At 40.2% G+C, this 18,684-nt stretch overlaps 2 protein-coding genes across 3 annotated transcripts; one reads left to right on the top strand and one right to left on the bottom strand.

The window, feature by feature from the left end:
- Window positions 1-680: 680 nt before the first annotated feature.
- Window positions 681-4,622, bottom strand: LIG4 (DNA ligase 4). The gene is made up of 2 exons (XM_084286446.1): window positions 4,498-4,622; window positions 681-4,176 (listed from the first exon to the last, which is right to left on the bottom strand). Exon 2 carries the CDS (start codon window positions 4,158-4,160, stop codon window positions 1,431-1,433), a length of 2,730 nt encoding a protein of 909 aa, XP_084142572.1. The 5' UTR covers window positions 4,161-4,176; window positions 4,498-4,622; the 3' UTR covers window positions 681-1,430.
- A 194-nt stretch (window positions 4,623-4,816) lies between these two features.
- ABHD13 (abhydrolase domain containing 13) lies at window positions 4,817-14,698 on the top strand. Of its 2 annotated transcripts, none has more exons than XM_084297055.1 (3): window positions 4,817-4,907; window positions 6,523-6,558; window positions 12,221-14,698. In XM_084297055.1, exon 3 carries the CDS (start codon window positions 12,256-12,258, stop codon window positions 13,267-13,269), a length of 1,014 nt encoding a protein of 337 aa, XP_084153181.1. In that variant the 5' UTR covers window positions 4,817-4,907; window positions 6,523-6,558; window positions 12,221-12,255; the 3' UTR covers window positions 13,270-14,698. The 2 variants fall into 2 exon arrangements, with proteins under 2 accessions (XP_084153181.1, XP_084153182.1); XM_084297056.1 differs by having other exon boundaries at window positions 6,527-6,558.
- Window positions 14,699-18,684: the final 3,986 nt, after the last annotated feature.

The raw sequence follows: 18,684 nt of genomic DNA on the forward strand, positions 1-18,684 counted from the left end.
CAGCTTTTCCTTTTTGTTGAGTGCTGTTTTTAATGTATGTTGATTACCTAATCAGCTTTATATGCTTAAAAAAAAAATGTATATATACATATACACCTATCCAAATAGATAGAAGACTTTTTGTTACTGAAACCCTTTACTAGTCTACATCAGCTCATACATCTACCTACAAATCTTGTCTTCTATTACTCCTTAGACATTATGCCTGAAATTCTCTGCACACCTCCTGAATTACTTTTTACCTGTTTATAATATTTTGAGTAAGGGACCTCCAAATGCTTACACTAACTATAAGAGATAAGAATAAACTCCCTCTCAATTAGCCTAACATTTCCCAATTCTTTTTACAGCAATTTTGAAATGAACACAACCACAAAAAGCATTGAACAAATAGCTCAGACAGAAACTGGTTCTGTGGGATCAGCCCCAAACCAGTTCTGTTTGATACCTTGCATAACAAGAACAGATGTCTGAACTTCTCTCCCTATGCAAATTTAATTCAGTTATCTAGGTGTAAAATCAGAAACTGTTTCATGCTTTTCAAGAGTTAGTTCTCACAACAACAACAACAAAAAAAACATACCAGGCACATTTGAAAAATATATTTATTTAATAATTTAATATATATATATATATTGAAATAGATATTTGGAAACTCATCTCATTACTGAAATAGCTTATGGAACTAATTTTTGAAAGGTAAACCAAAGAGTAAAAGCCTCACTCTAATGCTTGATGATTTAACTGCAACTATAATGGGTAAAGGACATCGTTACAGTTAAGTAAACAATTTGTAGTTTAGATATATTAGTAAATATTAGTTCATTAGCACCTCAATATAAAGTTTAGGTTTCATTGTATATTTACTTATAAAAAGAAACATGAGATCAATTCAATATCCTAAAACCAATGTGCTACTGAGGCTACATGGAGCTTAAAGCTAAAAATAGTGTAAACAAGTTAAAACACTACAATGAAGGTTTATAAATTACTGACTTATGTAGAATATGTAATATACACAATATCACTTTTACAAAAACATGAAAGTGATTGCAAATCAATAAATAAACATATTAAACAGTAGAATTTCCATAAAATACTGAATCATTGGCTCCATTCTGAACCACGGAGAAAAACACTATCAGTAGTTAGGAATTCTCTTAGAAGAGATTAGATCTCTTCTGAGACCTGTACGTGAAGTAAAAGGCTTACATTATTTATCTTGTGGCTTCTTATTCCCCCTGCAGCACAGCTTAGCATCCTCTTGCTTCCACAACAGTATAACAAATCTTCTTCTAATTTCAAAACAACCATTGTTTAACCACAGGTTTAATAAGACATGAAAACACACAGGAAAATTAAGAAAACACATTATACCCAAGTCCAATCAAGTCAACAAGAATGCTTTTGCTCTAAGATTAAAAACTATTTTAAATCAAGTACTGATTTTCATTCTTTGGGACTCCTTCCTTCACCGACTCTGTTACCCACAGCTCAGATACAATCTTAAATTTTTTCCCAAATGTTCTCCTGAGTGCTTTCATCTCTCCTACCCGAGAATGATCTTCACCTATAATGACATGGGAGACACCTTCTTCAAGGCAAGAGACTACTTTTGCCCCATAAAAACGGAGCTCCAAAGCTCTAATTGATAGTCTTGTTCCGTGGATTTTGGTTCTGGGTTCACTGACAACAGCATAACAGTCCACATAAATAGTGTTTCCTCTGAATATACTGAGTTGACAGCTGTTCCATGAGTAACGTTCTTCTAACTCAGCAATCACGTCCAAGGGCATTATTTTATTATCCTTCATTCTTGAGAATACTTCCTTGAGTTGTGCAACATCTGTATCTGCTGTGTAGCTGTCTCCATAGCAATCATACTCACGAGCAAAATGTTCTTTAGTGTCAGGAGACATGTGAATCATAACGGCTGGCTGCCAAGGCACAAGCATTTTGGACTGAAAACACTGCAAAAGCCACTCTGCCTTCACCACATCGTATTTGTTGGAAGCAATGATGTTTTTCACTCTGACGTTCTCAGCTCCTGCGATGACACAGTAAGTGTCCGGTCCAGGGTTCTGTACCACACTCCCACCACATTCGGCTATTCGGCTTTCCAGTTCAGATTTGGAGTGTTTTCCTGTACCTGTCATAACACAAAATTCTACATCTTCAAACACATTTGAAACCTTGTTTACATTAGAAAGATCAGGAGCTTTGAATTGCTCGGCTATTCCGATTACCTTCTTCACCTTCGATACAGTTTTCCTTTTCTTCTCTTGCGGCTCATCATATTCGTCAATATGAAGGTGCTTGGACGCCAGCTTCCCTTCTGCTCTACTTCTGAGATCTGCGAGCATGTCCAAAGTCATGCATTCATACCATTCTTTGTCCTCTCTTATTTTCTCAATTCGGGGGAATCTCAAGGTACAGTCAGTTTTGTACATATCGCTGTTAACAATCTCAGCTGCCTTGACCTGAACGATGACGGAGTTACAAGGTTCAATGTACACTTCGGGTTTTTCAATGCCACACAAAATGTTACAGGGAGGGTCCCTCCTATGGTAGGGCTTCCAGTGTTTAGCCAGTTTCAAACCCAGATCATGCAATTCCTTCATAGTGTAGCCAGAGCCAATGCGACAAATAGAGTGGAAAACAGTAGGTTTTTCGTTTGGAGCGGGAGTCTCTGCAATCGCACACAGAAAATGAGACATCATTCCACCACGTAAGCCCTTTCCCCAGTAACCACCAACGATCAGAAGGTCGAGCTCGTCCATCAGCCCACTGACGTATTCCGGCTTGATTTTTAACCAGCCTTCCCCACGTTTGTCAGGTTTGTAGGTGGACATGGGATCTTTGACCATAATCCCTTCCTCTCTGTTATCGATTGCTTCATTTAAAGCATCAATTACTTCTTTTCTTGTTCTGGCAGTTTTTTTATGTACGACATGTATCCTGCCTGTTACTGGGGTAAATACATTGCTTAAGATCTCGTACCTTTTGCTCAGTGCTTCATGACCCAACTTCTGATCATTAACCATCAGCACATCAAAAACACAGAAGCAGGTCTGCAGATCAGAGTCCTCCACCATTCGTTTTATGTCAAATTTGTTTCCTTTCTGCATGAAGGTTTGTGTCTCCGGATTGTAAGCCATCATTTCACCATCAAGAATGCAATTTTGTATGTTGTCTTTAAATACACTATGAATAAATGGTGTTAATGAGCCATCAAGGGGGGAAGCACCAAACTGCTGAGTATAGTCAAACCCATTTCTGGAAAAATATTTATACACATCACCATCTTTGTGCATCTGTATACGTTCACCATCCAGTTTAGTTTCTATGTAGAATGTCTGGTTATTCATTTGTTTCTCAATTTGCTGGACATCGGCAATAGCAGCAAGCATCGGCTTAAAGGCAGAAAATAACGTGATAGAAACATCGCTAAGTGAGACAGTGGGATCATGCAGTTGTCTACAAACTTTTTCCAAATCTGTCGTGACATTGTGTAATTCAACAGCATCGGGATGAAAAATGGAAAATATAGTTTGCTGACTGATACCCAGTTTTAGATCCTTTATAATCATCCGGATGAGCCACTTTTGCTCAAGCGCTGTGCTCTGGGTAATTAACTGAAGAAGGCTTTTCTTTAACTGCCCCTTGTTTCTAGCAGCATTATTGTTAGCTATGGCATCTAACAGTTCGTTGACCTGTTCCACTGTCAGCCTGCCTCTTTTGGGGCTCCTAGGTTTTAAGACAAAGTATGCAATCATGGCAAAGTCTCCAGCATCCCCACGCGAACCGGCAGGCGTCCTGTAGTTTAAAAGCTTCGCAGCATCCTTCCCATCTTTGGGCAAATTGAGCAGCTCGATGTACAGCTTGGCGAGCATGGTTTCCTTAATCCCGTACGCCATCCTCTCCCTCTCCAGCTGCGGGAGAATGAGCCGCATGGCCGGATAAAACGAATCGGTGACATCCTTCTCCTTCTGGTGAAGAGCGTGGTGGAACTTTCTCCACGAGTCCAGGAAGTCCTTGAAGTACTTGGTTTTCTCCGGCCGGGTCTTGCAGGCCTGCATCCGCTCCAGAGTGGCGCACAGGTCGGCGAAGGGAACGTGCGAGGCGACCGTCTGGCGAGGGGGCGGCTGCGGGGAAGCCATCCGAGACCCTTCCTCGCTGAAACGGGAAAAAAAAAAATATATATATATATATATAAATATTAAATACAAACATAAATATATCAATATAGTCGTGGAGGAACAGCAATTTAAGGTGTTTTCCGTGAGGATTCTCCGGGTACCTGCGGTTCCTGGTTACGGCGCAACGGCCCCCTCACCTCGACGCCCCCCCCCCCCCCCCCCCCCCCCCGAGTGCCGTTGCTATGGCAACGCAACGGCCCCGCAGCGGAGCGCGGGAAGGCGGCGGCGGCGGCGGGGAGGGGGCCGTGAAATAGGGAAGAGAGAAGGAAAAGGCTCGCCACCCCCGGAGGGGACCTACGTGGGGCCGGTGAAGCGCCGGTGAAACCCGCAGCCGCAGCGGCCGCCCCTCACCCCTTTGCTCCGGAAGGGGAGGAGCGCGGCGGCGGCGGCGGCCGGGCGCTCCCCCCCCCCCCCCTTCCCACACACGCAGTGGTTCGGTCCGACGCGGAGGGGAGGGGGGAGAGGGGAGCGCGGCGGCCGCGCATGCGTAGTGAGCGCTGCCGCGGGGGCGGCGACGGCGGCGGCGGGGCCCCGGGGCGGCCGGGCCCCGTGAGGAGAGGAGAGGAGGAAGCGGAAGCGGGCAAGGCAGAGCCTGAGCCGGAAGCGGAAGCGGCGGCGGGCGGCTTCCTGCCTGGGCAGCGGCGGAGGTCGGAGCTGGGGGCCGCGCTCGCCCGGGGCTGCGGCGGCGGCCGCGGGAGGATGAGGCGGGTGCGTCCCCGGGGCGCCGCGAGCGGGGCGGGGGGGCCCTGGGGAGCCGCCGGGGGATAGGGGGGAGGTTGTGGGCCGGGAGCTGCCGGCCCGCGGTGCGGGGGACCGGGTGAGCGCCGCCCGGGCGAGGCGGGGCGTTCGCTTGGGGTAAGAAGGGGAATGGTTGCGGTAGGGGCCTTGGGGTGCAGCTGGAGGGGCTGGGGGCCGTGCTCGCTGCTCGGCTCCGGAGGTGCCCCTGGGTTGGTCTCGTTAGCGCGGTGCCGCCGGTAACTGAGGATGTGCTCGGGGGAATCGCTGGGGATCCGCGGTAGGGTGAGGGGGAGAAGCATAATGAGAGTTACGTGGGCTGCGTTTTCAGTTATGGGTGTGCACCGCTCGGTGTGGAGCTGTGGGAGTGCGTGTGGTGGGAGAGGTGGCTTCCTGGTTTCAACAAGCGGCCTGCGAGGTTCTGAGGCTGGGTTGTCCATGCTCTGTTTTTTCTGTAGGCATAGATGCTTAATTAGGGATAGCTACTTTGTTGTAACTTTTCTATAAGAGTTTTTTTCGAGATCAACAATTACCTAAAAGGAGGCTTTAGCGATGCGGGGATTGGTCCTAAGCACCAAGTGTTAAGGTGAGAAAGAGTTGGCCTTAAGTTGCATCAGGGGAGGTTTAGGTTGGGTGTCAGGAAGGATTTCTTTACTGAAAGGGTTGTGAAGTACTGGAACAGGCTGCCCCAGGAACTGGTTGAATCACCATCCCCGGAGGACTGGAGGACTTCAGAAAACGCGTAGATGACATGCTCAGTGACATGGTTTAACGGTGGGCTTGGCAGTGTTAGGTTAAAGGTTGGTGAAGATGATCATGGAAGTCTTTTCCAAGCTAAGCGATTCTAGGGTTTTAGTAGTAAGAAAGTGTAGTTTTCCTGTCCTTATTAAATATTTTGTAGGTTTTCTTTAAGACAAGTGTCTCCTGCAAATCTCACTTTTGATGGCTGAGGACTGTTGCTACTTAAGAAATTCTGATGTATGAGTAAATGTAAAATTTGTATAAACCTGATCTATGTCTAGAGAGGGTGGAATGAGGCATGCACAAATCTCTCCATTTTTTTTTTTTTTTTTTCTGTATTCTTAAAACCACCACATTGGTTTCAAAACTGTAATGAAATCTTAAGGGCTGCAGTGACTGCTAAAACTTTCTCAAAGCTATTGAAAGAGAGCAGCCTTAAACATCTGAATGCTTTTCTTAAATGTAACTTTAAGCATGCAAATACATAGACTAAAAGTTAGCTCTAAGGAGGCAGTGTAAATCTAACATAACTCGATTAGTATGTGCTATATATGTTTCATATTATATGTTATATGTGTAGTCCAGGATTCTTCAGCATGGTTCTCGAACTTCATTACCAGCTGGTATTTTCAAGTTTAACAGCTCTTTCAAGGAAGAGTTGAGCTTGACAGGAAGAGCTTGAATATGGTATGCATGGCTTCATCCTTAAAGCAGGTGCATAACTTCTAAGGGTACTGGCTGCTAGCACTTCTTAAGCTTCTGTAAAATAATTGAAGACAAACAGTGATTGCGTGTTTAATTGAAAAAGCAATTTTACTCAAAGTTCCCAAATGGAATTGTCTTTCAGGCAGAAATGAAGCACGGGAAATCATCACGTCCAAAGGTAAATTTTTTATAATGTGATTAGTGTGTGAAATTAACAGTTTTAATATTAAAATGTAGACAAAGGCTAAAAAATTCAACTAGATCTGTGGCAAATACAAGAGTAATTTCAACTGCTGTTCAAAATGAGTGGGTAATTGTTCCCATGCACATAAGTTTGAACTTAAGTTTTTATGGTCTTCAGTTGATAATGACATTTAGAATTAGCATTAGGGCGCAGCAGAATGATACTAAAACATCTTGATTGTGAACGCTTTTTTCTCAGAATTTTTGTTGTCCTGAGTGATTTATATTTAGAGTCATTGCCTTAAGTATGGGATGTGTAGCTCGTCTGACAGAGCACAGAGGTCTGTCTGTGGTGATATATCCTGATCCTGGACTGTGGGTTCAGCAGTGGAGATAGATGCAAGGATGTATGTGTGTACCAGAGATTGAGACTCAAGATTGTCAAATTTCACTTCTGCTTTGAGATGCAGCACAGTTCTGAAGCTTTATAAACAGAATTTGTCCTTAATGATCTTTAAGCAAGGTGGGTTGTTTGAGGCACAGCAGCACTCTGGCAGAGTCTTACTTTCAGTTAATTCTGAACATTGACTTCCATCTAGTTGCTGTTCTTATATGTTCAAGGTTTCTGTCATAGAACTTTATATTTCAATTCTGTCATCTCATAAATTTACAAGCATCATCAATAAACTTGGAGGAATTACTGTCGTTCACGAAGGCTAGCATCCCTAATATAGCTTTACCAAAGGGATAGGAAGAAACATGAAGGAGTTAGATGCTAGACAAAATACTTGTGATTATGCTTGTGGCTAAGAAAGCACCATCTGTGAGGGGAGAGCAGAAGACCTGGGTTTATGTAGTCTGGACAATCTGAAGGTAGGTTATGTGGAGGTTAATAAACACTGAACTAGGAGTAGTGAGTTCGTTACTCAATCTTTCTTGCTGTTAAGTATTGGGAAATATTTTCCAGTAGCTAAGAGCAAGTAGCAGCTTATGTTTAAATTTCCATTTATATAAAAGTTATCTATGGAAACATCTACCAGATAAAACACTGACTTACTGACTTACATGCCAAATTAAATAAAAAAAAAAAAAAAAGGAAAACCACCTTCCTTATACTTTTTTTGTATCCTCTGCCATGAACGGGATTATGCACTTCACTCATAAGAGAGAAGCCGCAATATATTTATTGATGAAAATAGTGATTTAGTGAAGCTAAACGAGGTCACTTCATTATTTCCTGCATACAGGACAGGGTCAGACTACAAGCTTCAGGGAAGCCCTCACGGTGATTCACGAGGTTCAGAACAGAGGCCCTTTTGCTGTCCAAACTCCAAAGAGTCTAGATACAACCAGATCCTATCCCAATCCCAGACTTAATGGTTTCTGCCTAAAGGATTATATGCACAATCAATCCTTTTTATCACTTAGCTAAGGCTGCAAAGTTTCAGCATGCTTAACAAGTTACTTGCAAAGTTTTAACTAGCTCTTAATGAGTATCTGTTGCAGGTAAGGAATCTTGATCTCAAGGAGTAACCTTGAGAACCGTCCCTGTTCAGGGGGAAGATCATGGCATGCAGTCTACTGCAGTACAGGAAGGTCAGCAGGCTCTGGGCTGTTCCCTGTTTATGGGGTAAGACGATTGACTGCTAGCCATATTTGCACACCAGCCATATGTGGTTGGTGCACGCTCCGTTAGCTCTTGGATCTATCTCCTGCAAGGCCACCTTGAGCCCAGACGTGTTCATCACGGCTGCCACCAATGGTTATCCCCCAAGAAGGCTTACAGGTGAAAAGATCAGGTTAAGGGGACAGGGCAGAGTGCACCACCACAGCCCCTAGCTTACTTTAAATAATCAGCAGTACTGTTACTATGCGTGCTGTAAAAGGGGATCATCCTTAAGAAAGAATGCTTTTTGAGGGGTTAATGTTTTATCTGGCAAATCAGAAAAGAAAACTCGTGGAGAAACCTAGTTTCTCCAGCTGAAACAGAAGGCCTGGCATTGGCCAGCTTGCTGACTTCCCTTGGTTTCAGTATCTCCATCTGTAATACAGGGATGATGTTTCATGCCATCTGTCTGCAGAGCTGTGATACTGCTAAACTTCTAATAGTTGAAGGCATTAAAAGTGAGATTATCCTTTTAAACGGTTGGCTGTTCAATATTAACTAGTCATATTTGCAGGTGACATAGAAAATAATTTTAAAAGGTCTTATTTTTGAAGAGGTAAAGGGTACCTGCTTCTTGCTATAGCTGGAACATCTTAAGGATGGCTTATGGACTTCTTCGTGTAGTCTAGGAACAGAACTAGTCATGACTAGAAAAATAAATGTGCTTTTCCAGGTCTCAGGTGCGCTGTTTCTCAGGTTGACTAGCTCAGACATTGAAGTCCAAGTATGTTCTCTTTCCTTCACTTTCTGGCATCCAACTAGTCACAAAATACAGAGATAAAAGAGAATTGCAACATAATTCAATATGGAATTTTTGCATCAGAAGATGTTATTCCATAAAGTGTTTGAAAGATAACCTTACTGAATTAAAACACAGATATCACTCCCTGTATACAAAAAGGATGTGCATATGCTTTAAATGGAAGTCTCTGTATTCTACTATTCAGGTCAGAGAAGGTGTATTTAGAAGGCTTGCTACCTTGGACTCCCCAGAAAGCATAGTTCGTAGCTTTCTTGAGAATGAAATTGTGCTCCCTTAGTCTTTTCCAGGTCTGTGTGCATGTTTGAGAAACCATAATTTTCCATGCTGGTGATCCTTTAATTGCTGTTGGAAGGAGGCAGGCAAGAACCTGGAAGAAACCTGTATCTTTGCTCTCTCACACAAAAAAGCCTTGCATCAAGGTGTGAGGTAGACGTGATTCAGGCCTGGTAGCAGATGAAACTAGTGAAGTTTCACGTAGCTGGGAAGAAAAGCCGAATGGTCAAGCAGTTGTTCATTAGTGCGGGGTAGGCAGCCTTACTGAAATATGTTAGGTGAGCGTGAAACAATTAAGCGTAAACTACACCACCCCATAACATGTTGAACACAAGCTATGTTTCTACTAAAAGCTGACTGAAATACCCTGAGTATGTGTTGGATTTGGGTTTTGTTAGAAAAGAATTGAGTTTGACCTATGAAGTCCTGAGTTTTACTTTCACTACATATTTGTAGTCTGGGTTGAGTTCTAGTTGTAGGATACATTGGCTTTTCTCTCTGGTAGAAAAGCATTTATATATACACACATAGCAGCAGTATGTCAGAGTTGTATAATACTCAGTAGTATTGCCCTAGAAAAATGGGAATCTGTGCACAAGGGAAGCTAACGTGGCTTATAAAGCCATCAGAGGATGTCTCCAAATACAATCCATAGTGTATGTGGGATAGCCATCTGCAAGACTTGTAATCATCTTACGTAAGATTTTTTTACCAGTCATTTTTAATGATGGGTCTATTTCTCTTCTGTGAACTGCTTGTTGAGAGTTTTTTGGACGTTTCATTTTGTGATGAAGTAATCGAAATTGTATAAGGGGGTAAGAGAAGTGTTTTTATTGTGTGGTTATCAATGTTAGCATTCTTAGTCTTCAGTGCGGGAAATGTTTGTCTACCTCATTAGGGAATTCTGTTGGAAGTTGAAATACCTACTTCACATCTGTCCTAAATGGTTCACAAGAATTAAATTTCTATACAGACAATATTTGTGCACACTTGGATTTGGATATTGAACATGAATTCCTCATACAAAAAAAAACAAACTTGGGATAATTGATCCCTAAACTACTTTAAATTTCAATGGTTCTATATTTTGAATAGATACACTGTATAAAAACATAATTTCACATTGATTGCATTTGGTGAATATCTGAGTCTTAAGGTGTAACAGGTTTACTTATATATTTGTAACTGTGTAAAGCAGAGATGGCAGTTTTTCGTGGTATTTTTGCTTAATTGACGTATTTGGGGAGTGCAAAGGCTGTGACTACAGAGGTGGCCTTTTATATCTTGATCCACAGAGATTTAATCTGTTATCATTGAGCACCACTCTCCTCATTTAATGGTGCACGTGTTTGTCATAAGTCTCTTCAGTTTCGGACTACATAGCAGTTGTGCTTTCACTGATCAGAGAATAATGCAGGTAGCTGACTGTTCTCAGTCAGCTGTGTGATGACAGTTTTGTTATTCAGCTTACTGATCTGTTATTCTAAAACTTGTAAGTCAGAACTAATCAAAATATAGCAAAACTTCTGTTATAAATGTAAGTACAGTGTGGGATCTTGGTGTCTCTTCTGAGTGTTTTGCGTGTCGCTCTATAATCACAGTTGATTGAGGTTTTGAAACACAGCTACTGAATGATAGCTGACCCTGTGTGCCTTGTTAGCCTTGAGTGGTTGCAGAGTGAAGTGCATAGGCTTATTGAATGTTCCTCTTGGCCTTAATCGAGCTACTTTTGTTTGTGCTCTCTGAATTATAGATTTACTTTTGAGAAGCTTGCACAAACTCATCTGTATGTTTGTTGCCTAGGTCAGTAGTGTAATAAATGGCTCAGGATTCAAGTTAGGATTAAATGAAAAAATAGGATTTATTAAAAGGATATAAAGGAATAGAGGTAAGCAAACAGAGCTGGGTGCACCGGGAGTCTCCGCTCCACCAGGATGCACACCAGTTACATCAAGCAGCTGATTTTTATGCTCCTAGATTAATACATATTCATTACTACTTCTAAAAAAATAGATTATTATAATTAGCTTCCAGGGTCCAGTCCCTCCTACGGGAGCATGCGCAGTCTCCTCTGGGGGTCTCTTCTGGGGGTCTCTAGGGGTCTTTCATGCTGAAGGCTCGTAGTCTTCCTCTCCCCCTTTGTACTTACTTGGCACCATACCGAGTTTATAGAACATTCTCTGCAGGTCTTGTCTCCCAGCCATCCTTCAGCTTCTTTTTCCTTCCTCTTAACCTCTCGGCCCCCCCTAACCAGATACCAAAGATCCGCATAGTATCCCATAACAGTCACTAGTTGTTATCAGTTGTTCTGAAACTCCCAGACATCAAACACAAACAGCTTTCTTATTTGACGCTTCACGAGTAATTAAAACATTCTTCCCCAGCCATTCACAGACACATCTATAGCAGTGTTAAGTTAATTTCGAAGAAGACAGGAAAAAAGGCTGTAACTGTTAGAAATAGAAGTCTGGAATAACATAAGCAAACAGGTTCATAAATTTAAGGAGTGTTTTCTGAAGACGTGATAAATTGACTAGAATGAGGGGGAGACTGGGACACACTGCAGCTGTGGTTCAAGAATTAAATTGCCAGTGCAGGGCCCAGAGGCAGACAGGATTCAAACAGAATTGTTCTTTATGGACACGAATTGTTAAAACATTCCTCACAGTAGGGATGACTGAGGGAAAACACTTCATGGTTACACTCAACCGATTTTTTGGAGCCACTGTTGGATATTGCCCATTTGAAATAATGCAAATGTGATTTTTGGAAAGTTTCAAAGACTTGTCTTTGCTTTTCTACCTGTTTTACAGAACTGTATGTTTTCCAAATTCCAAAGGAGTTTCACTCCAAGTTTGACGCTTATGCTTTTGTGTAATGTTGACTGTTATGTAATAAAATATCACTTCATTTTTTCCTTCCATATTTATGTCTTCTTTTTTTTTTTTTTAACAGGATTTACTCGGAGTAAAAGATTACTGACTACTACAATGGAAAAGTCATGGATGCTTTGGACCTTTGTTGAAAGATGGCTACTAGCATTGGCTTCCTGGTCTTGGGGTCTCTGCCGTATTTCTCTTTTACCTTTAATAGTAACTTTTCACTTGTATGGAGGCATTATACTACTCATACTAATATTTGTGTCAATAGCAGGTATATTATATAAATTCCAGGATGTGCTGCTTTACTTTCCTGAACAGCCCTCTTCATCACGTCTTTATGTTCCCATGCCTACTGGTATACCACATGAAAATATCTTCATCAAAACCAAAGATGGAGTTCTTCTCAATCTTATTCTGCTGAGATACACAGGGGACAATGCAGCATATTCTCCAACCATCATTTACTTTCACGGCAATGCAGGCAACATTGGCCACAGGTTGCCAAATGCTTTGTTAATGCTGGTGAACCTGAAAGTAAACTTAATCCTTGTTGATTATAGAGGGTACGGAAAAAGTGAAGGAGAAGCAAGTGAAGAAGGTTTGTACTTAGATTCTGAGGCTGTGTTAGACTATGTGATGACTCGGTCCGATCTTGATAAAACAAAAATTTTTCTCTTTGGCCGTTCCTTGGGGGGAGCAGTAGCTATTCATTTAGCTTCTGAAAATTCCCATAGGATTTCTGCCATCATGGTTGAGAACACCTTTCTTAGCATCCCACACATGGCCAGCACTTTATTTTCTTTCTTTCCAATGAGATACCTTCCTTTATGGTGCTACAAAAATAAATTTCTGTCCTACAGAAAAATATCTCAGTGCAGAATGCCTTCACTCTTCATCTCTGGGTTGTCTGACCAGTTAATTCCACCAGTCATGATGAAGCAACTTTATGAATTATCCCCAGCTCGGACTAAGAGATTGGCAATTTTTCCTGACGGAACTCATAATGACACTTGGCAGTGCCAGGGATATTTCACTGCACTTGAACAGTTCATCAAAGAAGTAATAAAGAGTCACTCCCCTGAAGAAATGGCGAAAACATCATCCAATGTAACAATAATATAACTGATACTCTTCTTTGGGGTCAGGGGAGTACCTGCACTGTACCTTGGTTTGTGAAAAGTGGTGAAAGAATGTCAATTTTTACATGTGTGTCATGTCTGTACTTGCCTAAAGAGTGAAATTAAAGTTGGAAAGGTCTGATGCTTTATTAAGAAGTTCCGGATAACTTTTACATTTGCAACATTGTAAATGAACCATTTTGTCTTTCTCATACTTTTTTGATATGTCCATATAATCCATTTGTTTGATATGTACAACAGATGCTATTAAAAGAAAAAAAAAATGCTACAAGAGTAGTACAGAACATATTAGTTTAGAACAGTGGGAGGCTTCAATGCTGTATGTGTGAGCTTTTTGGACAATCATGGTTAGCACAATGATTTGTTGTTTCTCTTAGAGTTTATTTAAAGTGTGCCATGCATGAGATAGTGTTTTATTCCTTGAAACTTTATATTATGCAAGATGGGAAGTCTTTAATGTGCTAAATAATATAAAATAACATTAATGTTAGAGTATACTTACAGGTATACTATCCTCAGTTATTACTTTTTTTAATGGTTATGCATACATATATAGTTCAAACTGCAACTGAGGAGGAAAAGACACTTTCCCTGTTCTCATTTTACTGTTTGCATTTTAGCGTTGCCCATAAAGTTGTATGTGCCTAAACGTGGCTGGTGGATTTTGCCCAGACAATTTCTTCACAGGAAATAGAAGTAACCCTCAAAAAAAAAAAAAAAGGCAGTGTAATTTAACTCTTAAAGCTCTTGTCCACCCCAAGCTCACATCATTAACTTACAGTCAAACTATTTATTGCTGTTTCTAGCCCGTGCACTTGAGGTGAGATTTCCCAGGCAGGATGGTGAGTGTGATAGAGGGAAGTATCACACAAGGTAAAAGTATCCCATTTGTGTTTGGGTTTAGGCTGGTTTAGTTATAAGTCTGTGCCCTTTGATTTATTTATGCTACTAAAAGAAACAAATAATTACCAATGATCACATGATTATAGAGTAACCTACAGAGCTGTTACAGTGAGGATAATATTTGGCAGACATAAGTTTTTTCATACTTTTATCCATCTGCTTACAAATCTTTTACAGTGAAAGTAGCCTATGTGTTAGCAGTAGAACTGAGTTTTCTTATACTGAGACTTTTGAAGGTAGCATCACACCATTTCAAACCAGCAATACTTAAATTGAGAGCTTGATTGTGACTGAATGGTGGTTTTTTTTTTGGCTTCAAAGGGACCTAATTCTGGGTAGTTATATCAAAGTTACATGGTATTAGTTCAGTTTATTGGAATGTGTTGTGTAAATCTCTTCTACAGGTTTAATTGCTTATCTGCTGCAGCTGATAATTTGCCTCTTCAAAATCCTTTTATGGGAAGGAACTGTGGAAAATCTTCCACAAAACCTGTACAATTCCCCTTCAGAATGAAATTTTTAAATTAACCTTTTTTTTTTTTTTTTTTTTTTTTTTTTTTTTTTTCAGTGATGCCCTGATTCAGAAAAGCATCTCAGCACACGCTTAAAATCTGTTTCCTTATGGGGGCAGTGGTATTTTAAGCTTGTGCTTAAGTTCTCTTGTTGAATAAAACTGCTTTCCTGAACTGGTGCTTTAATAGTTATGCCACCAATTCACAGGTTTACTTTCACTTATGTATTGTCAGAGTTGAAGGTAGGGTGATAAATCTTTTACTACAAAAACTTAAATGTGTTTTTTTTATTTTCTTTTCATAAACACAAACACACCAGAAGTTGCTGCTATCTCTGGTAAGTATCTTTCATCATCCTACTACTACGGTTTGTTTACAAACAATTGAAAAAGGTATAGGGGAAAAAAAAAAAAAAACAAAACACTTTTGGACCTGTAGACTTAAACCATGGAAGACAGAGCATAGTTTTGAATCTGAGTGAAACTGAAACCATTTCTGATGTTCAGTGGTGATATTGGGTGGGGGCAAGATATTGGTGTAGTTTGGACTAGGAAGGTTGGAGAGAGGTGTCTATATAGCAAGAAGTTGTTAATAGACATAGCATTTCCTTTCTGTGATGTATCCTAAAACAGTACTAAGTTCTTCCATCATCTCTGATCCATTGTTTCAGCTGTTTCATATTGCTTTAGAATTCAGGTGGAGGGATAAAGGAGAGACAAGGAAGGCTGAGGGCAACCATTGCTTTTTCTGAAAGCAAGTTAACAAAGCCAAAAAGTAATTACTTGTTGGAGGCTGCGTGCAGATAAATAGTTGTTTCAGAAATTGTCATAGTTTGCCATTAAACACCATTGTCTTTCATTAAATGTGGATTTCCAAAATAACAGAGGACGTTTTACCCTGCTCGGCACTAATCAAATACATTCAAGAACCTCACACAAAATCACTGCCAGTACCCTTCCAACCTTCTGTATTATGTGGCACTTCTGTACAAATAAAGTATTCACATTTGGGTCCACAGTTGGCCACACAATGTCAAATGTGTGGCCTTGGATTATGGAAATCAGGAGCTGTTCATAGCGCACTGTATCTAAACACTACTTTTGATTATCAAGCCATATCTTTTCACTATAGTGTCTGCAGGACCTAAAAATGCCTGTTTTTGCAAAGTACCAGGTATGCTCTCATCATATATGCATACTTAATGTGGTTTCTTCCAGCTTCCACGTAAGCACGTTTTTGCTTCTCCCTTAATACATTGGACACACACATTTGTGGCTGAATACCTACTCTATTTTTTCATTGCTTTGGCTGTGGAATCCACTGAAGGAAAAGAGGAAGGAAATAATTATGCAAATTTTCCAATGTTGTAAATATGATCTGAAGGAGGGAGAAGGGGGAAGAAGCTTGTTGCTGACAAGACTTGTTTTTGTTTTGTGGTCTGTGATGGCAACTTACGGTTTGCTGCTGAAAGCCATTTTCAGACTGTACATTACATCAGTAGTAACAGCTTTAAATTGCCAAAACATTATGATTGCATTGCATTTACTCCAATTAATGCTGTTATATATTTTCCCATACCAGTTCTCCATTTGTGTATAAATGTTTCCTAAGTGTTTGTCCTACGTATACATACATTTCTAGTTTGCGAAGAGGAAGTTGACGTATTTTTACAGGTTTGTAAGAAAGCCTCTTGGCTTGAATATATTCTTTAAAGGAATTGTCTCTTTTATAAGAGGAACTTGCTTAAGGATTTTTTTATTTTTTTTTTAAAGTTGGAGGGGAGGGTCAGGAGTTGAACTAGAACAGCTGTAGCTGTAGAGTCCTTGTGAGGAATCATCTAGTATGAGACCTTGTGTGCGTGGTTTTAATTAGTGGAAATACTTGAGGCTTCCTACTGACCCAAGTTTACATTCCCAGTGTTTGCTTCTGAACTGTGAAACGTAGAGCGATTAACTGTTTTCAGATGGGGAAAAAAAAAAAAAAGTTAACTGAAACAACTGCCCTCATGTCCATTTCTCAGGTAAAATTAGAAATATAGCACAAATGCATTTGGTCAGCTATGGACAATCTCTCAGTTGAAGGGCAAATGGATTAACTATTTATATCGGATATGCATATCAGCGAGTCTTAGCTAATCACTTGTGTCACGTTGGATGTTCATAGTGAAGAATGCAAGGCTGAATTGAGATTCCAAGGTATGGTCTACTAATAGCAAAGCAATGCTGGCATACCTCCATTTGTATTTCATAATTTAATTCTTGAGAAGTATATTTTTATTTTTGTTAATGACAGGTGATTTTGCTAAGGGCACTCCTGCCAAATACGAAATCAGTGCCTCCTGCATGTAGTGGGATCAGCCTGGTGTATCCAGACCACTCTGGATCCACTAACCTAATCCACTGTCAATTAAGAATAATTTACAATACCATCCTGCTTGTATAACTTAGAGTAGAATTCACAAGAGTGTAGATAGAGAAAGTATATATTCAAGTTCTAAATGACATATTTTGAATTCAGAAACACTCGCTGAATAAATGATGCAAGCTTTCTATTTGATTTTTCTTTAGTGTATAGTTGAAGGAAAAATGTCTTTTAAAGTATTCTTAAGTTTTGTAGACAAAGCATAAATGTAACTGTAATGTGCTAATTGTGGCAAAGTTTTACATTCCCATTCTAGTCTGGTTTTTACAATAAAATTAATTTTACAAAAAAACACACTTTTCTATTTTTATGTACTGACATATGCAATAAATTGATACATTAAAAGTGCTGTTAATGTCTTATTCTAGTTTGTGGAATGTGTTTGGTATGAGTACAGGGGTATTCTTGTGTGCATGGTATCTTGTCAGCCTCAAGCTATCAATTTCAGTCACTTACAAAACAAACCAGAGCACATGGAATAGACATCTGCATTGTTAGAGGTGGCATTTGTGGAAAGCTATTACAACAGGGGAAAAAAGCTGAATTAGAGCTATCCATCTCTAAGCTTTGTCATACATCCTTGATTTCACCAAGCATTGGTAAGTAAAACCGATGCTCAGTAGCTCTCCATCACTTTCTATCACCTACTGCATTTTAAAACTTTGATCTAGGGGACTGAGAGGTGGTCTGAGCAAGTAGCTTAGGAAATATTTCTAAATGTGCTACTGGTCCTCTATCAGACTTAGTTAACGCACATAGCTGCAGTGGGATACTCAGACTGAGGTGGTTTCTGCTTCCTTAAAGAGAAATGTGCGATTAATCTTACAGCACCTCTGCTGCTATCCCACATTGTTAATGTGACATACCTGGAAAATAAGGACTTACTGCTGCTTTTTCTGAAGCTGCAAAATGTGTCCTCTCCTGGTTTACTGAAAGGCTTCTAGTTCAATTTCAGACTAATACATAGGAGGTAGGGGAATTCTAGATGATCTCTTGAAGCTTCATTCAAAATACTTATTGATTTTGAGTGAAGTCAAGGTATTTCTAATCCTTAAAAAGGAGACAAAACTAGAGTAGCAACTCTACTGGTGGATTTGGGTACTTCATGTGAATAATAGCCTTCCTGAATTAAAAGCAGTTTGATGTCTTGTGAACAATGTCACTAAACATAAGCAGTGCTACTCTGAAGAGTACAAGTCAAGTAATACAAGTCATTTGCTTTTTATTATGTGAAAATTGTAAAGCAGCTGTTCTATGAAAAGCAACATACACTGTGGTCTGAACACCTCGAAAAGTTCCATGTGATGCTATATTCATTTTCTTAGTATATTATGTGTAGGCCCATATTGACGGAAGTATGGCATATGAATTTCTCAGAATTTTTAAGGACTGCCTAAATCACAGTAAAAATTTGTAAATGCATATGAACATCTAAACAAACGCTAGAAATGAAACCTAGACCAAGGGCAGCAGGCCTGCTATCCATGAAAAAGATCATAGGTAAGATCATGGGAAAACACTGAACCACTGGCTAAACAAAAATGGTTTGCCCCCAAGATATT

Source organism: Netta rufina (genome assembly GCF_964035555.1).
Source record: "Netta rufina genome assembly, chromosome: 1".
Taxonomy (NCBI): Eukaryota; Metazoa; Chordata; class Aves; order Anseriformes; family Anatidae; genus Netta; species Netta rufina.

Bases quoted from the DNA above. Each gene is read 5' to 3' on its own strand.
- LIG4 (XM_084286446.1), bottom strand. From the start codon at position 4,160: ATGGCTTCCCCGCAGCCGCCCCCTCGCCAGACGGTCGCCTCGCACGTT.
- ABHD13 (XM_084297055.1), top strand. From the start codon at position 12,256: ATGGAAAAGTCATGGATGCTTTGGACCTTTGTTGAAAGATGGCTACTA.